The sequence below is a fragment of the Notechis scutatus genome, chromosome 5, assembly GCF_049901735.1.
Source record: "Notechis scutatus isolate UNSWTSFEM ecotype Mainland chromosome 5, rNotScu1.2, whole genome shotgun sequence".
NCBI classification, from domain to species: domain Eukaryota; kingdom Metazoa; phylum Chordata; class Lepidosauria; order Squamata; family Elapidae; genus Notechis; species Notechis scutatus.
In genome coordinates, this window is record NC_142013.1 from 115,038,690 (window position 1) to 115,063,068 (window position 24,379).

At 44.7% G+C, this 24,379-nt stretch overlaps 1 protein-coding gene across 3 annotated transcripts in view; it reads left to right on the forward strand.

Moving 5' to 3' along the window:
- Positions 1-4,014: 4,014 nt before the first annotated feature.
- Positions 4,015-24,379, forward strand: part of MAEA (macrophage erythroblast attacher, E3 ubiquitin ligase) — a 26,138-nt gene continuing 5,773 nt past the window's right edge. For 2 of the 3 annotated variants that reach the window (XR_015749945.1, XM_087967601.1), the window contains exons 1-7: positions 4,015-4,198; positions 10,435-10,617; positions 13,260-13,463; positions 16,444-16,566; positions 19,566-19,642; positions 22,199-22,307; positions 24,098-24,231. Coding sequence is in view for 2 of the 3 variants with exons in the window: in XM_087967601.1 (XP_087823727.1) it covers positions 4,130-4,198; positions 10,435-10,617; positions 13,260-13,463; positions 16,444-16,566; positions 19,566-19,642; positions 22,199-22,307; positions 24,098-24,231 (899 nt within the window). In the remaining variant the exon portion in view is untranslated. Of the gene's footprint in view, positions 4,199-4,548; positions 4,714-10,434; positions 10,618-13,259; positions 13,464-16,443; positions 16,567-19,565; positions 19,643-22,198; positions 22,308-24,097; positions 24,232-24,379 lie in introns of all 3 variants that reach the window. The other variant, XM_087967602.1, reaches the window with a different exon arrangement.

Below are 24,379 nucleotides of genomic sequence, written 5' to 3' on the forward strand. Positions count from 1 at the left end.
CTTTCTGATTGACAAGCTCAGCGCCTTAGCCACTGAGCCACTGCATCCCACAATGCAGTGGCTGTGTGTGTGTGTGTGTGTGTGTGTGTGTGTATGTATGTTAGGCTGTTGTTGTGAGCTCCAGTTTGGCAATTTGGTTGCAAACATTTCATCACCATTTGAGGAGACATTGTCAGTGCATTTTGAGTTGTGCTCATCTGTCAGAACTCGGGTCTTTTGTTATCTTTTTATGAGATATTCAAACATGTTTCATAATGTATATATATGTGCATGGATGTCTGTGTGTGTGTGTGTGTGTGTGTATCTTTTGAGAGTGGGCATCAGAATTTCATTTTTTAACGCGTGCCAGTGTGTTCACAGGAAAAAAATAAAGTTTACCTTTCCTTAAAAGAGTGTGCGGCCCCACATCAGATAATAAACGCACAAACGGATGTCCCCAGTCCTCATCCTGGATTAATTGGATGGTTGCTTGTTGAAACACAACCACAGCTATAAGGATACGATTAAAGTTGCAGAGGCTGATCTGCGTTGGTAAAAATGATGATAAACGCCTTGGAACATTTTCTCCGCTGGTATTTATTGGCATGCCAGGAAAAAGTGATGCCCGCGTGCCGAGACCTGTTAAGAATTTTTTTTTTTTTTGAAGTGTTAACATAACCTCTGCAATTCAGCGCAAGTGGTTCAATTTGAAAATGCTGCGAAATGGCTGGCAGAGGCTGGCTGGCAAAGGCGTACAGAGAAGCAGTTTGTGCACCTGTGTTTAGGGTGGAAGAGCAGAAGGAAAACACCTGGAATCCCACCTGGGGAAATTTAATTCAGGTAATGCATTCCACATCTGGTTGTAAAGAGAACAGATCTTTTATTCCAGGCATGGAGCATAGTGAGCCAGTGTGGTGCAATGGTTAAGGCAATGGTTAAGCTCTAAGCCAGGGGTGTCCAACCTTGGCAAGTTTAAGACTTGTGGACTTCAACTCCCAGAGTTCCTCAGCCAGCTTTGCTGGCTGAGGAACTCTGGGAGTTGAAGTCCACAAGTCTTAAACTTGCCAAGGTTGGACACCCCTGCTCTAAGCCGACTTTTGGGCCAGCCACACACGCGGTTTGCAATGGCAAACCGCTTCTTGAAAAATGGTTTCACATTGAAATAACTAAATAATGGAATAGCATAACTTAACCTAAATATGTGTATTAATGTTAGAATTACACTAGCCTGATGAATATAACGAATATGATTAATATTACTATTGTTTTTGTATTAAAATGAAAGTGAAAAAGAATTAAAGTATTAATGTGAATAAGAGATGAGGGGCAAAAAGGAAAATGTTTTTTTTTAAATATAATGGTGGCATGATTAAAAATTAGAATGGAGATAGAAATAAGAGAGAAGGGGGATTATTAATACACACATTTTTATATAATGAGATAAAAGCAATAATTAGAGGGAAGATTAGAGATTGAATAATGGAATTATCATGTCTGTTTAAACGATATTGCGACTGGCATTAGAATAATATACTGGAATACTGAACAATTAAATAATGAAAGACTATAATTTAATACAGATATGTGTGTTAATGTTAGAATGACATACGTTTGATGAATGTAACAGATGATTGTAACAAATATGATTTATTTGCACCAAAATGTATGATACTGCGGTGTAACACTGTTCTCACATTGATGTGTATATGTAGAATAAAATTTAAAAAATGAAAATGAAAAAAGAAATATGGTTTCAAACAGAAAAGTGCAGGGATTTGCCTCCAGGCTGTTGCTGGGAGTCAGCAGGTGCATGCGCGCGTGTACACACACACACACACACATGAAGATGTGCCTTAAGACAGGGGTCTTCAAACTTGGCAGCTTTAAGACGTGTGGACTTCAACTCCCAGAATTCCTCCTCCTCCAGTCACGTTAGCTCAGGAATTCTGGGAGTTGAAATCCACATGGCTCAAACTTGCCAAGGTTGAAGACCCCTGTCTTAAGGTAACATGGGAATATGCTGAAACCCTGCCAGCCATAAGAATCAGTTGCTTTCGTGGTGTGGAGACAATAACTTGGTCCTCAACACCAACAAGACCAAGGAGCTTATAGAAGGAACCGATCAGATCTCCAGTCCTTGCTTTAACAATGAAGACCGAGTGGAGCAAGGGGCCAGTTTTAAATTTCTGGGTGTTACCCTAAAAGAGGACCTGACCTGAGGGTGTCCACATTGCAGCCCTGGTCAAAAGAGCCAGCAGAGATTATGCTACCTGAGGCTTCTCAGGAAGCAACAACTAAATGAAAAACTGCTGGTGACCTTCTACCGCTGTACCATAGAGTATCTTAAGTTACTACACAGCTGTGTAGGGTTTGCCTCTTGCACAATGGCAGATAGGACAGCGCTCCAGAGGGTTAATGTCATTGCCCAGAGGATCATGGGTTGCCCTCTTTGGAGGAGCTTTATAGCTCCTGCTACCTTAAGAAAGTTCAAGACATCCTCAAAGATCCATCTCATCCTGGGGCAGCCTTTTTTTGAACTATTACCACCTGGCAGACGGTACAGGACAATAATAAAAACAAGGACAAACAGGCTGAAAAACAGCTTCTATCCCAGGGCAGGAACTCTATTGAATTCTATTGCAACATTCATGCAATATCAGGGGTTTTCAATTCAATGTGTGCAGTGTGAAGGATGTGTGTTTGTGTTTATTTTCATGATCATGATGTGCACTGAAGATGGTATTTAATTTCATTTTATGAGATGCAATGACAATAAAGGAAACTAAAACTAAAACCTGGCTGAAAAACCGAGCTATAACAGGATCAACACTCAGAACTTGGAAACACGACGACCAAAAAATTCATATCGACACTGTAAAGATGGGCGGCTCAAGGTTGACTCAGCTTTCCGTCCTTCCTTCCGAGGTTGTTAAAATGAGGACCCAGATTGTTGGGGGGCAAACAATGCTGACTCTGTAATCTCGCCTAGAGACCCCTGTAGAGCAGTATAAAGCAGGATATAAGTCTAAGTGTTATGGAAAATATGTATCGGAATACAGGTAGCCCTCGACTTACAAGTTTGTTTAGTGACCATTCGAAGTTACAACGCCACTGCAAAAAGTGACTGACGTTTTTCACACTTATGACCTTTGTGGCAAGCCGCATGGTCATGTGATCAAAATTCAGGCGCTGGGCAACTGACTTCTATTTATGACCATGGCCAGGTCTTGGGATGTTATGATCTGCTTTTGCGACCATCTGACCAGCAAAGTCAGATAACAGATTAAACAGATTAACAGAGTTGCAAGGGACCTTATAGGTCATCTAGTCCAACCCCCCCTCAAAGCAGGAGACCCTACACCGTTTCTGACAGCTGGCAGTCCAGTCTCTTCTTGAAAGTTTGAAGTCAGTGGGGAAGCTGGATTCACTTAACGACCGAGTTACCACTTTAACAACTGCGGCAAGAAAAGTCATAAAAAACGGGCAAAAATCTACCCGTCTCACTTAGCAACCTACATGTTGGGCTCAACGTTGGTCGTAAGTCGAGGACTACCTGGCAAGTGGAGTTGTGTGTGAATGCGGGGGGGACCCGCAAAGCAGGCTAAGGGCGTCAAGATGCAGAGTTTATGCGTGGGGGAGGAAGCCGGATTTAGGAACAGAAGCGGGATCTCGTTGGATTCCTTTCTTTTTTTTTTTTTTTGCAAAGTTGAAAAAGCCGCCTTTGCAATTTGCTCCTGAACCACGCCTACTCTTCCCGGGCTCCGCCTTGGATTGGCCGAGAGATGAAGATTCTCCCCCCTCCTCCTCTTCGTGCAATGGTTCGGTCCGAGCCAGAGCCACTCCCCTCCTTCCCCCCCTCGCAGGGGCTTTCAAAACCCCGCCCTTCCCTCCGTTCCTCTTTCCAATCAACGCAACGCTTTCACGGTCTCCTCCTCCAAGGAGCCCTCCCATTGGTTCGCCGCCCCCCCAAGGAGAAGAAAGGAGAGTATGCGCAGGCGCAGAGGCGCGGCAGGGAGGGGCGTAAGGGCGGGGCAGCGCGCGTGCGCGCGAAGAGGAGAGGCGGAAGCGTCTGGCGACGGCCGCGGGGGCTGCTGGGAGAGGCCGGAAGCGGCGCTGTTGCCGCGGCGGCGGCGGCGGCGGCGGTTCCAAGATGGCGGTGCAGGAGTCGGCGGCGCAGCTCTCCATGACGCTGAAGGTGCAGGAGTACCCCACGCTCAAGGTGGGCTGCCTCGCCTCGCCTCCCCCCCCCGGGAACCCCCCCCCCACGTACCTCCCTGCGGTGGGGGAAACCCTTACCCTCCTCGGGGTCTCCGCCCCCCCTCCGCCCCCCCCTCCCCGCCATGGCGGATAGGCCGGCCTTTGTGGGGGAAGGGGAGGGCGAGGCTGCTTCCTCCAGGGCGGATCCCGAAAAGGGAGGGGTGTCTCCCCGCCCAAGACAAAAAGGGGAGGTCCCGGGGGAGGAGGAGGAGGGGGGTCGCCGCCCTGGAGGGTCTCTTGAAGGGGGTTTCGGCTTCTTTCTGCGGCGGATCTTCACTCCTCCCCCCTCCCCGACTTCGTTTTTCTAAATAGAGGCTTATCATAGAATAACAAGAGCTGGGAGGGACCTTGGAGGTCATCTAGTCCCACCCCCTGCCCGAGCAGGAGAGTCTATTCCAGATATTCGCCTCTTCACACAGGACGGGCCTCCTAATGCTCCGCCCTCCCCCACAAGAAGAAGAACAACAGCCCTGTGAGGTGAGCTGAGAGGAGGGGGGGGGGCTGGCCCAAAGACTCCAGCTTAAGGAGGTCGCCCTGACACACACACACACACACACACACACAGAGCCAGAGGAGTGAGTCCCCGACCTACGACCACCAGGGAGCCCCCTCCCCCAGACCTCTGTGGCTAAGCGAGGCATCTGTTCAGTGGGTTTCTCTCTCTCTCTCTCTCTCTCTCTCTCTCACACACACACACACACACACACACCTTCTCACAATCCTTTTAAAGGCCCCTGGCTGCTAAGCGAGTTGCTGCAGACATTGAGTTGGGGTCACGGTTGCTGAGCGAATCCGGCTGCCCCCGGCTTTGCTCTGAGGGTGGCGACCGTCACAAATACGAGTCGATGGTGGCCAGTGGGATTGCCGAAGTTGTTAAGTTGGTGACATGGTTGTTAAGCGAATCCTGCTGTTCCCCCACATCGAGTTTGCTGATCAAAAGGTCGCTGAAGGGGATCCCGTGACCGTCGTAAGTCCACACCGGTTGCTAAGCCTCTGAATTTGGACCGTGTGACCACGGAGGATGCCGCCATGGTCATTAAGTGTGCAACTTTGAACAGTCACTCAACAAACTGTCCTAAGTCGAGGATCCCCTGTAACTCCTTTCATTTGCTGTATTTAGTCAGTTGTTACAATTTACTGGCTGCCCATCTTACTGTAGGGGGATAAGTCTGGGAGGCTGGCACTTAACATCTAAGCCAAGAGGAGGGAAAAAAGGTTAAAAATAAACATTAAAACGACATATAATTATGAAATAATGAATCACAACCTCCACTTACAGCAGTTCGTTTTAGTGGCCATTCAAAGGTATGGCAGCGTTGAAAAAAAAAGTGACTCCCGGCCATTTTCTTCACACCACCGTGGCAGCCTCCCCCATGGTCAAAATTCAGACCCACCTGACTCACATTTATGACAGTCAGCAGTGACGGGGAGGTCAGGTGATTTTGCGACCTTCTGACAAGCAAATTTAAGGGGGGAAGTGAGATACCAACAGCCGTGGTGATTCACTTAACAAGCGTGGCACGAAAAGTCATACAAGGGGACAAAAATCACCGATGTCTCACTTAACAATAAGAATTTGGGGCTCCGGTGCAGTGGTAAGCGAGGAAGACTGCCTGCAGGTGAGTTTGTCACAGTGCTCTTAGACTTGGCTCTGTGATGCTTTGGGGGGCTTTGAGTCACTGATGCCCCCCAGGCTGCTCCTGCACTTTTCTTGGCAGGTTGGTTGCCATTGCCTCTTCCCAGGGCTGAGAGAGAGTGGCCTACCACTCTACCTGGCTGGCTGGAGGCAGGACTACAGCTCTGGGTCTGCTGGCCTCTAGCTTGGTGCCTTAACCGCTCTACCAGAGATTATACAATCATGAGGTTGGAAGGGGCTTCAGAGGTCTTCTAGTCCAACCCACTGCTCAAGCAGGAGAACCTATAACCATTTCAGACCAAGGCCTGTCCGGTCTCTTCTTCAAAACCTCCAGTGTTGGAGCACCCACAGTTTCTGGAGGCAAGCTGTTCCGCTGACTTCACAGTGGACCCATCACAGAATAATATTTGAAAAGGGCCTCAGAGGTCTTCTAGTCCAACCCCCTGCTCAAGCAGGAATCCTTATAACAGAGGACTTCAAACGTGACAGCTCTTAAGACTTGTGGACTTCCAGAATTCTTCCTCCTCCAGTCATGTTAGCTCAGGAATTCTGGGAGTTGAAGTCCTCCAGTCTTAAACTTGCCAAGTTTGGAGAGCCTTGTTTTTGACCCTAATGGCTGCCCAGTCTCTTCTTAAAAGCCTCCAGTGACGGAGCATCCACAGCTCTTTCATTGATTAATTGTTCTGTCGGAAAAATCCCCTTCTAGGTTAGATCTCCTCTTAACAAGCTTCCCCCCATTGCTCCTTCCCCTGCTCTCTGGGGCTCTGGAGAGTAAGCCCACCCCCTCAAGAACTAGAAGGCTGCCATGCTGTCACCTCCAGCCTTTCTTCCCTTCAACAGGCCAGGCATGCTCTGTCCATTCAGCCATTCATCAGAGGGTTTAACCCCCAGGCCTCTGTTGCTCTTCTCTGCACGCTTTCCAGGCTCTCGACAGCCTTTTTGTATCATGGTGACCAAAACTGGGCCCAGTGTTTGAAGTGTGGCCTCTTTGGCACTGCAAGAACCACCAGCCTGGCTCTCTGTGTAACCCTGCCATATTTTAAGATCCTCTTAGACTTTGCATCTCTTGAGTGAAGGGCTGGCATTTTTCTTGGGTGGGGTAGGGGTGGTTCTGGCCCCCACCTGCCCTTTTTCAGATCAGATGAAATTATAGACCAAGATTGATAGGGTGATGCCTGGTCCTGAAGAGCTCTTTGGGGCATTTTTATGGAAAGGAGACCTGTGATCAGCACATCTGCCCTCTAAATCCCAGGTGCCCCAACTCACCTGGGAACCCCTCACTGGAGGCTCCGAAATTATTGCTCTGGAAACCATTAGTGCCCCTGCTGAGGGTCAGAGCAGCCGTTCCCTGGAAGCCTATAATTCAAATGATAAGGATGGAATTTCTGCAGTCCAATAACCTTCACCTTCCAAGGCCGATTTTAATGATAAGTATGTTCAGTGGCTTCAGGATCCCCCAAACGGCCTTCAGAAATTAACAGGTCGTGATGGTCCCCCTTTTTCAAGGGACATTTTACGGTTGGAGGCCCTACCCAAGAGCCATGCATAAGATTTAAACGTCTTTAGCAGCCTTCTAAAACCGTTGGAATTGCACGGCAGTCACTGGCAGTACTAATGTTCAAGATGTATAAATCTAAATCATTTTTTCTCCCTTGCTCTTTAGCCAGAATGGTATACTGGCTACCAACCAACCATAGAGGCAAACTTGAGGGTTCCAAGGAGTCGAGCTTCAGTTGATTAAAAAAATGGAATTGTTAGGAATAAAAAGGCCCCAAAGCAGGGAGACGAGAAAGGAATGAATGATACTAAAAAAAAAACCATCAACATATTATTATTCTAAATCGTGTTTTATTTCGGCTCCTTTTCGGCATAGGGCCATTCGGGTAGATCTAAACTACCCGCCTTCTGGCTGAGTAAAACGCCCACCCTTAGAAGGGGGTGGGATGGGGAAGGAAGTGGAGCTTGGGCAGCAACAGTGTTTGATGGGTGGGGGGGAGAGGGAGAGATGACGATCTCCATTTCTGCTGATTTGCCTCTTGAAATAACATGAACCACATTGAACTAATCAAATTCCGCAGAGGCAGGTCTGGTTTCTGCCTCCCCGAGCAAAGACAGCTCAAGCCAACCACACAAATTCATAATTCAGCTGGGAAGGATTAATGTTATCAAGTAAAATATGTCAAAGAAATTGCAATTTTTTTTTTGTTATTCATATAAACAAGCAATTGAAAAAAGCTGATTCCCCCCCTGCTTAAACCTATGCTTCCCCTTTCATTTTCCACAATCCTGCATAGCCTATTTACTCCACACAGTAGGAAGAGAAATGTTAAGTAGATTTTTAAAGATCTTCATCATTATTCATAACTCCAGCAGCGACTGATTTTCAGAATATTGAATGCAGATAATAAGTGTCTTTAATATTTTTATCAAAATGATTTGTGGGTGTGAATAATATTTACAATCAGAAATTACCTGTTTCTAATTATTGTGGTCTTTGGGATGAGATTATGAGGTTAGAGAAATAACAAACTACTGAACCCTCTTTGTTTTTTTTTTTCTTAATTATAATAGTAACATTTCTGTTTATACAAAATTAATTTTCTTTAGGCTACCTTTATTTAGGCATGCAATCAGTCAGACTGTAAACATTTCACTCTACTCAGAAACCCAGGAATATATAAATGTGGATCTTGTACATTATGTTGGCTTTCTAGTGACTATATTTACCTTTTGATTTTGATTTTGCGATATGTTACTCTAGGGATTCCACATATAAGAGCTGTCCAGAAATTGGATAATATAAAAAAAGAAAACATGGGACTTATTTCTGAATTACTGTTTGTAGTTATATTTGGAGCCTTCATTTCTAAAAGAAACAAAGCACCCAAAATGGCTCCCAGCATTAATATATTACAGTAAACAAAATTCAAGTTATCAGTAGAAAATAAGTAGGTTAAAATAGATTTGCTTTTTTTAAAAAAAACACCACACAAGTTACATAAGAGTTTTATCCCTATTTTAGTTTTAGTGCAGCTGACGGTGAAATGCAATTCTTGTGATTTGTGCGATGGAATCCCAACTATTTGAAACATCTCTAAATACTGAATGGTTTCTCTGAAGTGCATAGAAAAGGACACGGATTAAAGTTCCTTCAGTTCCTTCAGCGTGTGGTCTCTGGATGGCATCTATTCTAGGGCGCTCTGAAGGGATAATACAAAGTGTGTTAAAATAATCAAATGTTATGCTGGGTTACGCCATTATAAAGCAGGCTAATGGAAAGCTATCAGTATCTCTGGAAACATTGTCAATTTATATTTAGCATGTGTGTGTATGTGTAGTATATATATAATTACACATACACACACAAAAACATATAGAGAGACAGACAGACACACGCCTACATACACCAGGAGCAAGATTCTTACTTTGACCTCAAGAGTTAATCTGGCTATAAGCAAGCTTATGGATACCATGGGGCTTTTTCATACATACATACATACATACATACATACATACATACATACATACATATGTACATAGATGGGTTAGGTTTTTAAATAGTTGCCTTGCTTTATTCACTTCCAGTAAGTAAGGTCATATCTGTGATTTTATGTAGGTAAGCGTATGTGTAAACAAACTGGTTAACAATAATATCTGGATCATATGCCCAATTGACAAACATTTTGCAGGAGAGGTTCTGTAGTTCTGTTGTGTCTTCTGATCTAACTGGATCTTTAATCAAGCCTAATATAAAATAATGGCATACACTTCAGTGCAATTGTGCTCTCCCTTCCATCAAACATTCAAGAATGTGTCTGAGCCCTGCCTCTCTGCCTTGATGTAATGCCATCCCATTGTGATGCCAAGGCATGCCAAGTTAGATAAGCTTCAAAATTCTGATGCATGATGATTTATTATTATTTTTATCCTGGGAGGAAGGATTCTGGCAGCAGGTGTTGCCAGTTGGTTGTATTTTGGTATGCGAAGGAAGGTTGTTTTTTTTAAAAAAAAAATATTTATTTACCCAGGGCATTCATTAAACGGATAGTAAGAGTATTCCGTTTCAGTTCACAGGCTTGTGGGAAAACGTGACTCGCCTTTTTCCTTCTATCTTCAAAAGTACTGTTTATATAAAAACCTACATTCATTGAGTACCTGGGGAGGGGGGGAGGGCTGTTGCTACTTATCCCCCCACCTTCCCAGTGACATAAACCTGGATTGCTGTATTGATAAGCTTTTTAAGCCAGTGGGGCTATAGATAAGCAGTTTGGTTAGTTTTCTCGTTTCCTATTATCTGCCAATTTCAGATAATAACTGGAAGAACTAGAACACAGGTGCCAGTGCCAAGTCTCTCTCTAATCCTTGCTCTTTCCAACATAAACATATCTGGGTGAGCACGAACATAATTACAAGTAACGTGATAACTCTTAAGCTGTTTCTGCTGGAAAGGGGGATATATCAATAAATAAGTCCGTGGCATCTGAATTGTCCCTTTGAAGATAACAAACCAGGCTCAGAGGAGTGTTTTCGATAGACAACAAAAGGTGGGTTTGTTTTTGAAGGTACCTTACGAAACATTGAACAAACGGTTCCGGGCTGCTCAGAAGAACATCGATCGGGAAACCAGCCACGTGACCATGGTGGTGGCCGAGCTGGAGAAGACCCTGAGCGGCTGCCCAGCTGTGGATTCGGTGGTCAGTCTCCTGGACGGAGTGGTGGAAAAACTCAGCGTCCTGAAACGGAAGGTAACCTCCTCCTCCTCCTCCCTCGGGTCGTTGTTTGGGCTCTTTGATTTTTTTTTTCCCCCAGTTCTATTTTCTTCTGGGAGTTTATGATGTTTTCACTTTCCAAGACGAGAAGGATCATAGTTTTGGAGGCAATTGCGCATCATCTTGGGCACTGCTCAAAGTGAAGGAACCTTTTAGTAATAAGAAGCAAGCGATTTGCAAAGTGCTTTTATTACTATTCTTCTTCTCATCCTTCCTATTACCTGTCTCCTCCCATTTATGATTATAACTTTGTTTCTGATATCTTTACAATTTATATTATTTTATTTAGTTTCCTAGTATGACTTGATTGCTTATTTGGTATATCCTATTACTATTGCTATGTGTTGTATCTTATGATTCTGGATGAATGTATTTTATTTTTTCTTTTATGTACACTGAGAGCATTTGCACCAAAGACAAATTCCTTGTATGTCCAATCACATTTGGCCAATAAAGAATTCTATTCTATTCTATTCTATCAGAGGTTTCATGTCTGCGAAGGTCCCTGAGTTTACAGGTGTGTTTTTTTTTTTTTTAAACTTAAAAAACGTTTTAAGAATAAGCAAAATCTTGCAAGATCTGCAGTGACACTCTTTGCAATTCAGGGTGTTTATAGAACTTCAACCTTGTTTTACTTTTTTTAACAAATCCCTGTTTATTGGCACTGCCTCTATGCCTCTACTAGCAAAAGAATTCCTGCTGGTGGGATCTTCCGTGCTAGGGGAACGCTTGGACATTCCTCTGGGATTAATCTAGACCGGCGTTCATCATGCACCTTGAGTCTGAAAAACAGGGCATTTGCAGAGCCTCTTGGCTGCTTTAAGGAAGTGTGATGTTTGCTCCCCTCCCTTCTACTCAAAGATGTGTTTTCCTGGGATTGTGTAGTTACTGTGTGTGATCCTAGGGGAAGCTGCAGCTACTTTAAGGTTTTACCTGAGTCCCTTTTTTCTTTGGATCTGAAGAATAGCCGCAGCCCTAGGAAAGGCCATGTAGAAAAAGAATGAAAATGAAACCATTTTGGGTTTCCTAGAGAAATCACAGCATCCTGGGGCAGGAAGGGACCTTGGAGGTCTTCTAGTCCAACCCCCTGCCCGAAGCAGGAGACCTCCTTCCATCCCAAGCAAACGGTTGTCCAATCTTTTGAAAACTTTCCGTGATAGAAGCGAGGGGTCCTAGGTGCTCTCTGGGCTTGCTTGTTTTCTTGCAGACATTTCATGACCCTGGCTAAGTAACACCATCAGTTTTAGTAAAGAGTGGTGTTTGTTGTCAATTTATAAAGTGTCAGCAAAACTGCACTCCTTAACAACACTGACGATGTTACCTAGTTGGGTCAGGAAACGTCTGCAAGAAAACAAGCCGGCTCAGAGAGAAGCCAGGACCCCTCATGTCAACCCCGAGCTACAAATGTCTTTTAGCGACAGGAGCAAAAGCGATTTGAAACCCCAGGATTATTTTGCTTTTCTAGAATGCACTTTTTAATGACTTGGTGGTTAAAATAAGCAGGGATTTATATGCATCTCTCATCAGCCCAAAAGTTCCTCCCCCTTTCTACGCTGGCTTTAAGGCAGAGCATTCTTTGAAACCCCTGAACATGCCATACTCATTCTGGATTATCCGACAAACAACACATTTCAATGAAGTGGTGTGAGATGGGGAGGGTGTGATTGTTTTTCTCCTTCTGCACAGAGGCCGCAACTGGGGGGGAATAAGAGAGCTAAGTTGAAAGCTATTGATTACTCCAATAATCTGCATTAGGCTAAGAATTCTTAGCTTCCCTATGAAATGTTTGCACCTCAGGTGCAGAGCAATTGATTTTTTTTTTTCCTCCGCCTTCACTGCTGCAAGCATATATACAAAGAAATGTTCACAAAATGAAGACAGAAACGGCCAGGATGTTCAATGTAGCAATGATTCTCAACCTTGGCAACTTTAAGATGAGTGCACTGCAACTCCCAGAATTCCCCAGGCCACCATGCTGGCTGGGGAATTCTGGGAGCCGAAGTCCACTCATCTTAAAAGTTGCCAAGGTTGAGAATCGCTGTGTCAACTCATAAAATATTTCTCGGGTCTTTTTAGAGTTGCCAACCGAAAAGGGAGGAAAGGGTTTTGCTTGGAAACCGAAAGTGCATTCCGTAGTTTTTCAAAGATAGTTTCTAGGTAACCGAAGTTTCTGCCATGCAAAATTCTAACTGGAGAGCATGATTGATGACTCTGGGCTATGGATGTATCCCATTGGAGGATATGAATTATGATACACCCGGGGAGGTGGAGGGAAAACCAGGGCCAAGGGTGACAATGAATGATGTGCCTCAAGGGTCGGCTGCACCCAGGCAGCGCCGGACATGTTCACTCCCAATAAATCCTTTTGATGTTTTGGAAGTTTGGCTCGAAACTCAGGATTTAATTGGGGGTCACTGCCAGAATTCTGACACACCAGACTGTAGTTTCTCTAACTAGATAGCACTTCCCAATCTAGGCTAGATTTTATACGGGTTGTGTTTGTTGTACAAACGCACGTTGCTCCCTTCGCTTTGCAAGCGCACCTGGTGGCTTTATGCCTGGAGTAGGAAATTCTGCGTTCAGAAATCGGATTGAAGGGCTGCTTTCCCCTCGGGCAGGCCGTCGAGTCGATCCAGGCGGAGGACGAGAGCGCGAAACTATGCAAGCGCAGAATCGAGCATCTTAAAGAACACAGCAGCGACCAGCCTGCGGCCGCCAACATGTGGAAGAAAAAACGGATGGACCGCATGATGGTGGAACATCTCCTGCGGTGCGGCTATTACAACACTGCTGTGAAATTAGCCAGGCAGAGCGGCATTGAGGTTGGTACTCGGCTTCAAAGAGCGGCGGTTGTGGTCGCGGGGCTCTATTGCCCAAGTGGGGGGTCCTGCGTGGCCCCTTTTATGACTGGTGGACTTCAATTCCCAGAATTCCCTGAGCCAGCCATTCCCTGGCCCCTTTATGAGTTGTGGACTTCAACTCCCAGAATTCCTGAGCCAGCCATGCTGGATGTGGCCTCTTTATGACTGGTGGACTTCAACTCCCAGAATTCCCCGAGCCAGCCATACAAGAGCTATCCTTCCCTATTTATTAGATGCTGCCTGAAAGTAGCAAGAATCCCTTATATGTTTTTTTTTTAATGGTTTCTAGGCTCAATGAAGTTTTTCTACTGAACAGCAAATGCAGAATTCTCATCTATACCCTGAGATGGGGTGGCAGGAAGTAATAGCTGGCCTATCTTGAAGTCCTTTTTAATTTTATTTATTTTTGTACCCTGTGGTGCTCAGATAACTTTTAACAAGTTGTCTCATGTTCCTTCTGCACAACTTGCTTTCCTGTGCATGAAGCACATTTTGATGTTTGTGCTGGAATCAATTTATTTGTATTATTTTTGGAATGGCATACTCTTTTCCATACAGTGAATGTTACTCATTGATTGAGCTTGCTTAATTGGTTTGTCCTAATGTTTTCCACAGCTCAAAAGTAATCATTTAAGAATACTGGCACAAAGTGGATTTATTGGAAGATCCCCATAGTTTTTCTTTGAAAGTTGATCTGTTTTGCGTTCAGGTTCCCTACCCCCCAGTGTTCTGTACAGATGTAATAGCAAATAACATTTGCAATAGAACATTTGCCCCAGGCAAATTCATTCTGGGCAGTCAGAAAACAGCTCTTCATTTCCTGTTATGTTTAAACTATTCAGTCAAATGGAATTCTAATGTGCAATTTATAATCTTGGCTTAGTCACTAGAGCTAAAAGAATGCAGGCAGAGGCAGTATTTTAGTCCCTGCAGCCGGATGCCATCTCTTTAAGTGGGTTATATATGCATTTGCTGGTTGGAATTGTACAAAGACTGCACGACTTGGATCCCCCCCCCCCAACTCAAAAATGACTCCAGCCCGAACTGATCTAAGATTTCCCTCCTAATGGGCGGCCTTCCTCAGAAAACACAGAGCCCTTTGTTTCCCCTTTATTTAACGCAGCAATAATAAGCGGCTGTATCTTTTTAATTTTTATCTGTCAAGCCTCTTGTGGAGACAGGAACCCCTTGGATGTTTGGAAAGGTCTTTATCAGCAATAGGGCATTATAACACTAGAAATCTTGAAAGCCCATTCAAACAATTCTCCGATTCAACTTACAAGTATATAATTAAGGCAGAGTTACTCTAAGTCTTTTTCTCATGTTATCCTTCTCCGATCCTGGGAATCTTTTCTGTAATGGCCCCAGTTTCCTCCCATAACAATCTTGCTCCATTTATCACATTTCCACAGTCTCCCCCATATTTTGTCCCCCTCAAATATCTCTGTCCTCCTCTGCCATGAAATGCGCAGAGAGCGATGACCCTGCCTCTTCCATCCTTCAAAGAAGGGCCAGACATTCAAGACCGACGGAGGAGTAAAGAGGTTTTACGAGGGAGAGCAGGGGAAAATAACCCCACGGCTGAAAACAGGGCTCTTGTTATTGTAGAAAGACAAGGGACTAGCTCCTTGCTCCCTGGGAGTATCAGGATTATATGTTTGCAGCCAGTCTTATACCCAAGGCAGTTGGGATGTGCCAGGAAGCAATCGGCTATAAATTGCAGGAGTTCTTCTCTGCGGCCGTTTATTCTTAGTTCTGCAGGAGCCACCTGGTTCAGGCTGAGAGGTCTTATCAACCATCTCCATCTGCAGAGTGTTTTCCAGGGTTGTGAAGTCAGCAAGCCGTCCCAGAGCCCCAAAAAAGCTGTCTGAGCCCACTGATCTGTGAAGATTAACAAATATTATGACACTTAATAATTTAGTGTTCAATATTGGAGCTTTCCTTAATCACCTGAGCTCTTGGGAACTGTGAAATTTCCTGAACTCAAAAGCTTTCGGGCATTTACTCATGAGGTGACCCAAATCTCCATCTTGACATTTCTAGCCAATTCATGATTGGTGTGATGGCCCAAAGGGACGTGGCACAAAGGCAACCCAGTCAGATAATCAGTAGGAGTCCCTTTATTAGCTCCAACTTTGCCCCCAATGTCCAGGTTACCTTCTGGGCTGGAGCAAAACTCTCAGGAACTGCCTTTGGCTGCAGAGACTCAAGTCCAAAACATGGTCAACAAAAACTGTAACTATAAGTCCAATCAAGGCAAGATGAGGTAATTAGTCCAGCAGGGCAGGAGCAAGAATTCCAGATGTGAAGGAACAACAATAAGTCAACACGGTTGGAAAGACGCCAGGAACGCTGATAACCAAAGTCAAGACAAGATAAACTCACATTTGCTCCCAGCAGACACCGCACTCAGCATGCATCTCTTTTAAATTCTCATTCCCAGGTGTGGCTAATGAAGGGAATCAGGGCCCTTTCCTCCCCCATAAGCCACACAACCCATGTTGCTCCCTTCTCCGTTCCTCCCTGTGTGCCCTAGGATGAAGAGGGGGTGGGCCTGGGTCTTCCTCTGAACTCCCTCTCCCTTGTTCTAACTCTCCCCTGCTCCGCCCAGCCGGACTTTGCCCTTCCCCAGCTTCCTCCACAGCCAACGGAGCCACACTCCCACTCCCTGTCAGCTCTTTGTCTTCCTCGGATTCAGACTCTGACAGGGGCATGACAATTGGCTTCAGATCCACCTTTGAAGGATACCGCATCCTTCCCTCTTCCACACACCCTCCCTTTGCCGTACTCTGACTTCGACCCTGAGCTACAAATATTCTCCTTTTATCGGTTCCCTGAGTTCTGCCCTGGACAAAAAAGTCTTAGATCCTCTCGTGATGTTTCCATAAACGCAAGTGACACAGATTCTCAGGGGAATAATTGTGCTTTCCTCCTTTTCCAGGACTTGGTAAATATCGAGATGTTCCTAACTGCCAAAGAAGTAGAAGAATCCTTGGAAAGACAAGAGACCATGACCTGTTTAGCTTGGTGCCATGACAACAAGTCTAGGCTCAGGAAAATGAAGGTACAAATGAAGGACTTCAAGGTAGCTGGAGAACGTTGTTTTGGTTGGTCATGGGCTTGAATGTGGGGAAATGACAGGTGTCAATCAAGGTGTTTGTTTTAGAAGCTTTATGTAACAAAGAAAACAGGAGATATGGATAGGACACTCCAGCAAAAGTATCGCAAAAGAACTTGTATATATTATTGTGAAGCTATTAACTTGTGGGCTACGCTTACTAAATTATAACTAAGAGGAAAGTAAGCATTTCTGAAAACATGTGAGCTTATTTTGAAAATGCAAAGGGACATTGTACAAGCCTACGAGGGAGAGGATGGACCGCCTGTTCGGCATAAGACGTTTAGCTGGAGAAGATAGAGGAGAATAATTACTTTTGTCAATCAACCCGATTTCTGTTGAGGAAAATAACATAATAGAGGCAGGCCACGACTTACAACAGTTCATTTGGTGACCATCCAATGTGACGTGGCTTACGAGCACTTTTCAAACCATGCAGCGGTGTTCCTGGTCACAAGTCCATAGGGAAGCCAGAACCACTTAACAACCATGTTGCAAATGTAACAGCTGCGGCAATTCGCTTAAGACAACTGTGGCGAGAAAGGCTATAAACAGGGCAAAATTCACTACGACTGTTTCATTTAACACCAGAAATTTTGGGCTCAGTTGTGGTTGCATGTCGAGGAGGACTCAGATTGTACAGGGTCTCCTGCTTTGAGCAGAGGGGCTGGACTAGAAGACCTCCAAGGGGCTCCTTCCAGCTCTACGGAGTGCCAAACCTTACTCCTCCTCCTTTGCTCTGTGGATATCCCGTCTCTCAGCGGCCCCGTTTAAAGTGGTTTTGTGGGCAAGAAGGCTGAAGCTGAGCGTGGCTTTGGCTCCTCACGAGAAGTAGGGCAGGGGTGAGATCCAGACACAAGTGAGCCTTGATTCATGTCTCTCTCTCCCTCTCTCTCTTCCACCACCAAAACCCCACGAGTTCCAAGTCCCGGGAGTGGCAGAACCTGCTTTACAGGAAGATAATGCAACCGCATGCAGGCACTGTAATAACTCATTTCCTACGTGCCGCGTGAGTGTGAACCGGTTGCTAAGCGCCCAGATTTTGATCGCGCAGTCACATGGGCCCTGCGGCCGCCGGAACTTTGAATACTGGCCCTAAGGACCACACATTTAGCTCCACCGTCATAACTTTGGTTAATGAAAGAGTGGTCAGTAAGTGAGGACCACCTAAGAGAGAAAAGAGAGAAACCAGGCTCAATAGCAGGAACTGGGAGAGGGATCTTGGAGTCTTAGTGGACAACCAACTAAAGATGGGCCAGCAGCAGCCAAAACAAGCCAACGCAATCCTAAGCCGCATTAACAGAAGGGATACAGTCAAGATCAAATGAGCTACTAATACCACTCTATAAAGCCTTAGTAAGGCCACACCTCGAGTCCTGCATCCAGTTTCGGTCACCACACCATAAAAAAAGATGTTGAGACTCTAGAAAGAGTGCAGAGAAGAGCAACCAGGATGATGAGGGGACAATGAACGATTGCAGGAACTGGGCCTGGCTAGTCTAGGGAAGAGAAGGACCAGGGGAGGCATGATGGCAGCCTTCCAGTATTTGAGGGGCTGCCCCAGAGAGGAGGAAGGGGGTCAAGCTATTTTCCAAAGCACCCGAAGGCCAGAAAAGGAACAATGGATGGAAACTGACCAAGGAGAGATTCAACCTGGAAATAAGGAGGAATTCTCTGACAGTGAGAACAATCAACCCATGGAACAGAAGTTGCCTTCAGAAGTTGTGGGAGCATCATCACTGGAGGCTTTCAGGAAGAGATTGGACTGCCATCTGTCAGAAATGGTGCAGGGTCTCCTGCTTGGGCGGGGGGGGGTTGGACTAGATGACCTACAAGGTCCCTTCCAACTCTGATTACCTGTTATCTGTAATAAACAGCATTAGGAATAGCTTAAAGGTAATTTTTGAAGAGGCTTCTGAGAGAATTATTCGTCGAATGTATATATCTATATAACATTTCAGATGGAAACCGAACAAAACAATTGAACAAACGTGCGAAAATAAAACCTTGTTGTAATAATGTTTTAAAACAAAACTCAATGTGGACGTATAAAAAAATTTTTTTTTTTTAAAGTAAGCATTTGGTTATAAAGTGGCATATCAAATTGCAGAAGTAAATTTAATTGGCATTAACTTTTATATTGGTTCTAAATATATTCAGATGTTTTATTGCTTTTGAGGTACCGTAATGCGGTATAAGGCGACCCCCAACATTCCCTCAAAAATATAGTTTGTTATATGCCTTCCCCTCTTCCGCACGCCTTCACTTTTGCACTTTTTTTTTTTTTTTTGAGGCACTTTTGTGCACCGTGGAAGCGAATCGTGAAGCCCGAAAAAGGGAGCAGCCAGCCTTCTCCCAGATCCCAAGGAAGCGAAGGCTCGCACCGCCCGGAGCTCCGCTGGGAAGGTATCCGGCTGGGGCTGTCAGGGTGTTACCGCTGGCGCGGCTCGCGCGGCTCAGTCCCAGCGTTGCCTCGGGAAGGGAAAGGCAAAAAGGAAGGCAGCGGCCCGTGCCTTCACAATGGCAGCAGCGGCTCCTGGTTTGCCTTTCCTTCCGAGGCAACGGGACTGGAGCACGGAGCGCGCCAGCGTGTTAACTGCCTGGCCAGCCCAGCCGGATACTCTCGAGCGGGCTCGGGCGGTGCGGCCTGCGTTCCTTTGGGAGCTGGGAGCTGGCTGCTCTTCGGCTTCCACGAGATTCGTTTCACGGTGATGCAAAGTGCCTCAGCCATGGGCAGCCGCGGGCTTCCCAATTACTATTTGCGGCGTATAAGGCGACCCGGCATATAAACGACCCTCCCAATTGGAGGCATCTTTTTCAGGGCAAAAAAATCGTCTTATACGCCCGGCAAATACGGTAAGTTACTTAAATAAACATAGATAAAATTACAGATCGTCTAAATCTTGCTATGGCATGTCTTAAGATTTGTTTCCTTTATAATTTAGAGTTGTCTGGAATTCAGTCTAAGGATTCAGGAGTTCATAGAGCTTATTCGACAGAACAAGAGACTGGATGCTGTAAGGTAGGAGGCAACCTCTGTGTGCGTAGGAAAGTGAGAATGTAAAGTCATGCCAGAATTGGGCACAGAAAGGTTGTTTTTAAAAGATGCTACATTACCTTTCTGCTCTTTCATAATTGTTACCAAAGTAGCGATGTTTTCTTCAGGAGAATTTTCCATATACGTTTGTATAAAAGTTCTAGAAAAAGATAAAAAGTAACAAAAATTAATACAAATTAAAGAAAGGGAGGAAGAGGAAAAAATGACAAATGCAAAAAGAAAAGAGAAATAGAAGAAGCTTCCAGGTTCCTTTGCTGCAAATAGAAATGCGGTACAATTACAAAATTTCCTTTTACTCTGTGGTTACGGGAAAAAAGCTCTCCTTTTCCTAATTATCTAATGATTGCATTGTCTAATGGTTTCTTGTCTTCAAAACCACAAATCAAAAGTTCATATTTTTTTTAATGCAAAAAGGCTATAAGAGCCTTCCAGTCAGCAACAAAGGGAGGGAGGGAAGGAAGGAAGACAAGATGAAGGAAAGGAAAGGAAGGCGAGATGGAGGAAGGGAGGGTGAGAAGGAAGGAAAGAGGCAGGGAGGCAGGCACAGAAGGAAGGAAGGTGAGATGAAGGAAGGGAAGGAGGGAGGAGGAAGGGAGGATGAGAAGGAAGAAAGGAAGAGAGGCAGGCACAGAAGGAAGGAAGGCGAGATGAAGGGAAGGAGGGAGGAGGAAGGGAGGATGAGAAGGAAGAAAGGAAGAGAGGCAGGCACAGAAGGAAGGAAGGCAAGATGGAGGAAGGGAGGGTGAGAAGGAAGGGAGAGAGGCAGGCAGGCAAGGAAAGGAGGAAGGAAAGGAGGAGACAAGGAATAAAAAAGAGGAAGGGGCATTGATTATCCTCTTCAAAGACCTGGAAGAAGAGTGGGGTCTTTGAGACCCTTTGAAACCCCATCAGGGTGAGAGCCATTTGAGTTTTAGGGGGGCCCTCATTCCAGAGAGCAGGTGCTGCAACTGAGTCCCAGGAGGTGCCATTGGTGTATTTGATGATGGGACCCAGAGCAGCCATCCTGGCCAGATCAAACCGATCGGTCAGATGGAAACTGGAGACAGTCAGTCCTGGGCCATGCTGGAAATCGCTTGGGAAGCAGCTGAAAATAGAACTGCCAGTGTCATCATGCTCTACGGTGTGGATGCTGCCGCTCCTGTCATTCCCTCTCAAAACGGATCGTTCAGACTGAAAAAAGAAAGGGCAGAGAAGACCCATAAAAATTGAGGAGACGTTATAAACTGGAGTTTCTTAGCTCCGAGGGGGAGCAGTAAAGGAAGACGTGTCCCAGTGACAGCAGTAGAAACTCGCAGAGAGCCACAGTCGATAAAAGGAAGTATTGTGCCGTCGGATGTGGTTGCAGCTATCAATTTAGATGGCCTTTAAGAGGGTTGCAAATATTAACGGGGGATTTGATTTTCAAGCTGCTCCTATTACTCTTTAGGCCTGTAAACTTGCGAGCTTCCCGAACGTATCTGCAGGGTTGCCATTCTCTGCTACATTAGATGGAGTTTTGGCCTGATCCAATTGGACTCTGAGGTCAGATTTAATGTTGGCCCACAAGGGATTAGGGAAGACAGGGGAGTGTGCAAGTCTGTACATGAGCAATTTATTTATCAGCACTCTTACAGGATGTTATATTGCTCCAATCAACTAATTCTAAATAGCCTACAATGCCCCAAGTACAAAATTAGGATTAAAGTTAAGGCTATACGGGATTTCCAATCAGGAGTGGAGGGAGGGAGGGAGGGAGGGAGGGAGGGAGGGAGGGGAGAAGGAGGAAGGAAGGAAGGGGAAGGAAGGAAGGAGTCAGTCAGTCAGTCAGTCAGTTAGTCAAACTTACAAAAAACTGTGTACATTATAACAACATAAAACAGGAGGTGTACTCTGAAGAATAAGACCAATTTTATTCCGGAGAATAAAATCAATTCATTATCAGGAGGGATGTTTGCTCCCAGAATTCCTAGGGCCAGCACACTTGCATTTTATAATAAACAAAGCAGATCAGTTTATTGTCACTGCACACCATTGTACACCATGTTCAGTGTACATTATGACTTTGAACACAAACACACCTCCTTCACATTCTATACAATTGGATTGAAAATCCCTGATATTGCATGAATATTGATTGCACTAGACAGTAGAATTCAACAGAGCTCCTGCCCTGGGATAGCAGCTGTTTTTCAGCCTGTTTGTCCTTGTTTTTATTATTATGGTTATAGTTCAAAAAAAAAGGGGGGGGGGTGCCCAGGATGAGATGGATCTTTGAGGGTGTCTTGAACTTTCCTGAGGCAGTGGGAGCTCTAAGGCTCTTCCAAAGAGGGAAGAGGGCAATCCCATGATCCTCTGAGGGGCAATGACCTTCACCCTCTGGAGCGCTTTCCCATCTGCCCCTGTGCAAGTGGCAAACCCTAGAGAGGTGCAGGAAGTTAAGATCCTCTCCACGGTGCAGCGGTAGAAGCAGCCAGCCAGACGCCTCTGCGAGCGAAGGAGGCCTGCAAAGGAAACCCTCTCCTCTCCTGTCGTGCATTTCAGACACGCACGGAAACATTTCAGCCAGGCCGAAGGGAGCCAGCTGGACGAAGTGCGGCAGGTGATGGGGATGTTAGCCTTTCCTTCGGACACTCATATCTCCCCTTACAAGGTATGCTGCTTTTCCCTTCCATCTTTTTTTGGGGGGGAGGGGCAGGTCAGTAGGGCTTAAAGTGGTCAGCCGAGGAAGCGGGTGCAGGGAGGATGCAGGCTGGCCTCCCTCAACCGGACCGAGACCGGCCCTTCCATCTGCTGGTGGGTTTCAGCAGATTCTTGGTACGAGAATCGGTTCCCCACGATGGCCCCTGAGAAGTTGCCTTGCGGTCTTCTTACGACAATGGCTTTGGTGTTTGTATCTTACAATTCGTATCGTTTTATTAGTGTCCTAGTATGATTTCTGTTGATGGCTTATTTAGCATCCTGTGACTATCCCTGCGTGTTATAGGTTATGATTTGTGAGGAGGAGTCTATTTTTACGATGACTGTGATTGTGATTTATCACGTGTTGCTTGTATGCACCCTGAGGGCTTCTACATTGCAGACAAATTCCTTGTGTGTCCATCACACTTGGCCAATAAAGAATATTTTGTTCTGTTCAGTTCTATTCTATATGCTATTCTATATTCTATTCCTTCCTATTCTATATTCTATTCTTTCCTATTCCATATTCTATGTTTTATTCTATTCTATATTCTATTCTGTTCTTTCCTATTCTATATTCTATATTTTATTCTATTCTATATTCTATTCTGTTCTTTCCTATTCCATATTCTATATTTTATTCTATTCTATATTCTATTCTGTTCTTTCCTATTCCATATTCCATATTCTATATTTTATTCTGTTCTATATTCTATTCTGTTCTTTCCTATTGTATATTCTATATTTTATTCTATTCTATATTCTATTCTGTTCTTTCCTATTCCATATTCTATATTTTATTCTATTCTATATTCTATTCTATTCTTTCCTATTCCATATTCTATATTTTATTCTATTCTATATTCTATTCTGTTCTTTCCTATTCCATATTCTATATTTTATTCTATTCTATATTCTATTCTGTTCTTTCCTATTCCATATTCTATATTTTATTCTGTTCTATATTCTATTCTGTTCTTTCCTATTGTATATTCTATATTTTATTCTATTCTATATTCTATTCTGTTCTTTCCTATTCCATATTCTATATTTTATTCTATTCTATATTCTATTCTGTTCTTTCCTATTCCATATTCTATATTTTATTCTATTCTATATTCTATTCTGTTCTTTCCTATTCCATATTCTATATTTTATTCTATATTCTATTCTATTCTGTTCTTTCCTATTCTAAATTCTATTCTATATTCTATTCTTTCCTATTCTCTTCTATATTTTATTCTCTTCTATATTCTCTTCTCTTCTAGTCCAGTCCAGTCACAATAAAGAGGAGAGTCGTAAGCCTGCTCAGATCTGCATCATACCGACAATCATTTCTGGGCATCCATACCTGTTTAGATATAGGCATCCCTCGACATATGAGCGCCATTGAGCCCAGAATTTCTATTGCTAAGTGAAACGCTGGTTAAGTGAATTTTGCCCCGTTTTTCAACCTTTCTTGATGCAGTTGTTAAGTGGATCACTGCATACGGTAAGTTAGGAACACGGTTCTCAACTGGACTGTCAACTCCGGTTGTCAGAAGTTCGCCAAAGGGGCTCACGTGACTTACTAACTGAAATAACACTGACTCACTTAACAATGAGAGCAAAGTAGGCCGTAAAACAGGGCAACCTCGCTGAACAGTTGACTCCCTTAGCAACGTAAACTTTAGGCTCGCTCGTGGCCATAACTCGAGGACATCCCGTGCATAATTTACATTTTAATGGTCTGAAACTGTACTTTTTGTGTGTTCCCGCCAGGACCTCCTGGACCCTGCTCGGTGGAGGATGCTCATCCAGCAGTTTAGATACGATAACTACAGGTTGCATCAGCTGGGGAATAACTCCGTCTTTACCATAACACTCCAGGCTGGCCTGTCTGCCATAAAAACACCGTATCCTTCCACGCATACTCTCCGGGTTTTTAAAAAAAACAACCTTAATGCATTTATTTTTTTCCTCCCCAAACAGACTGCATCTTTCCTAAGCTTCCGTTTGGCAAATACATACTGATCATTCAAAGAGTCGTCCGAGGGACTGCCC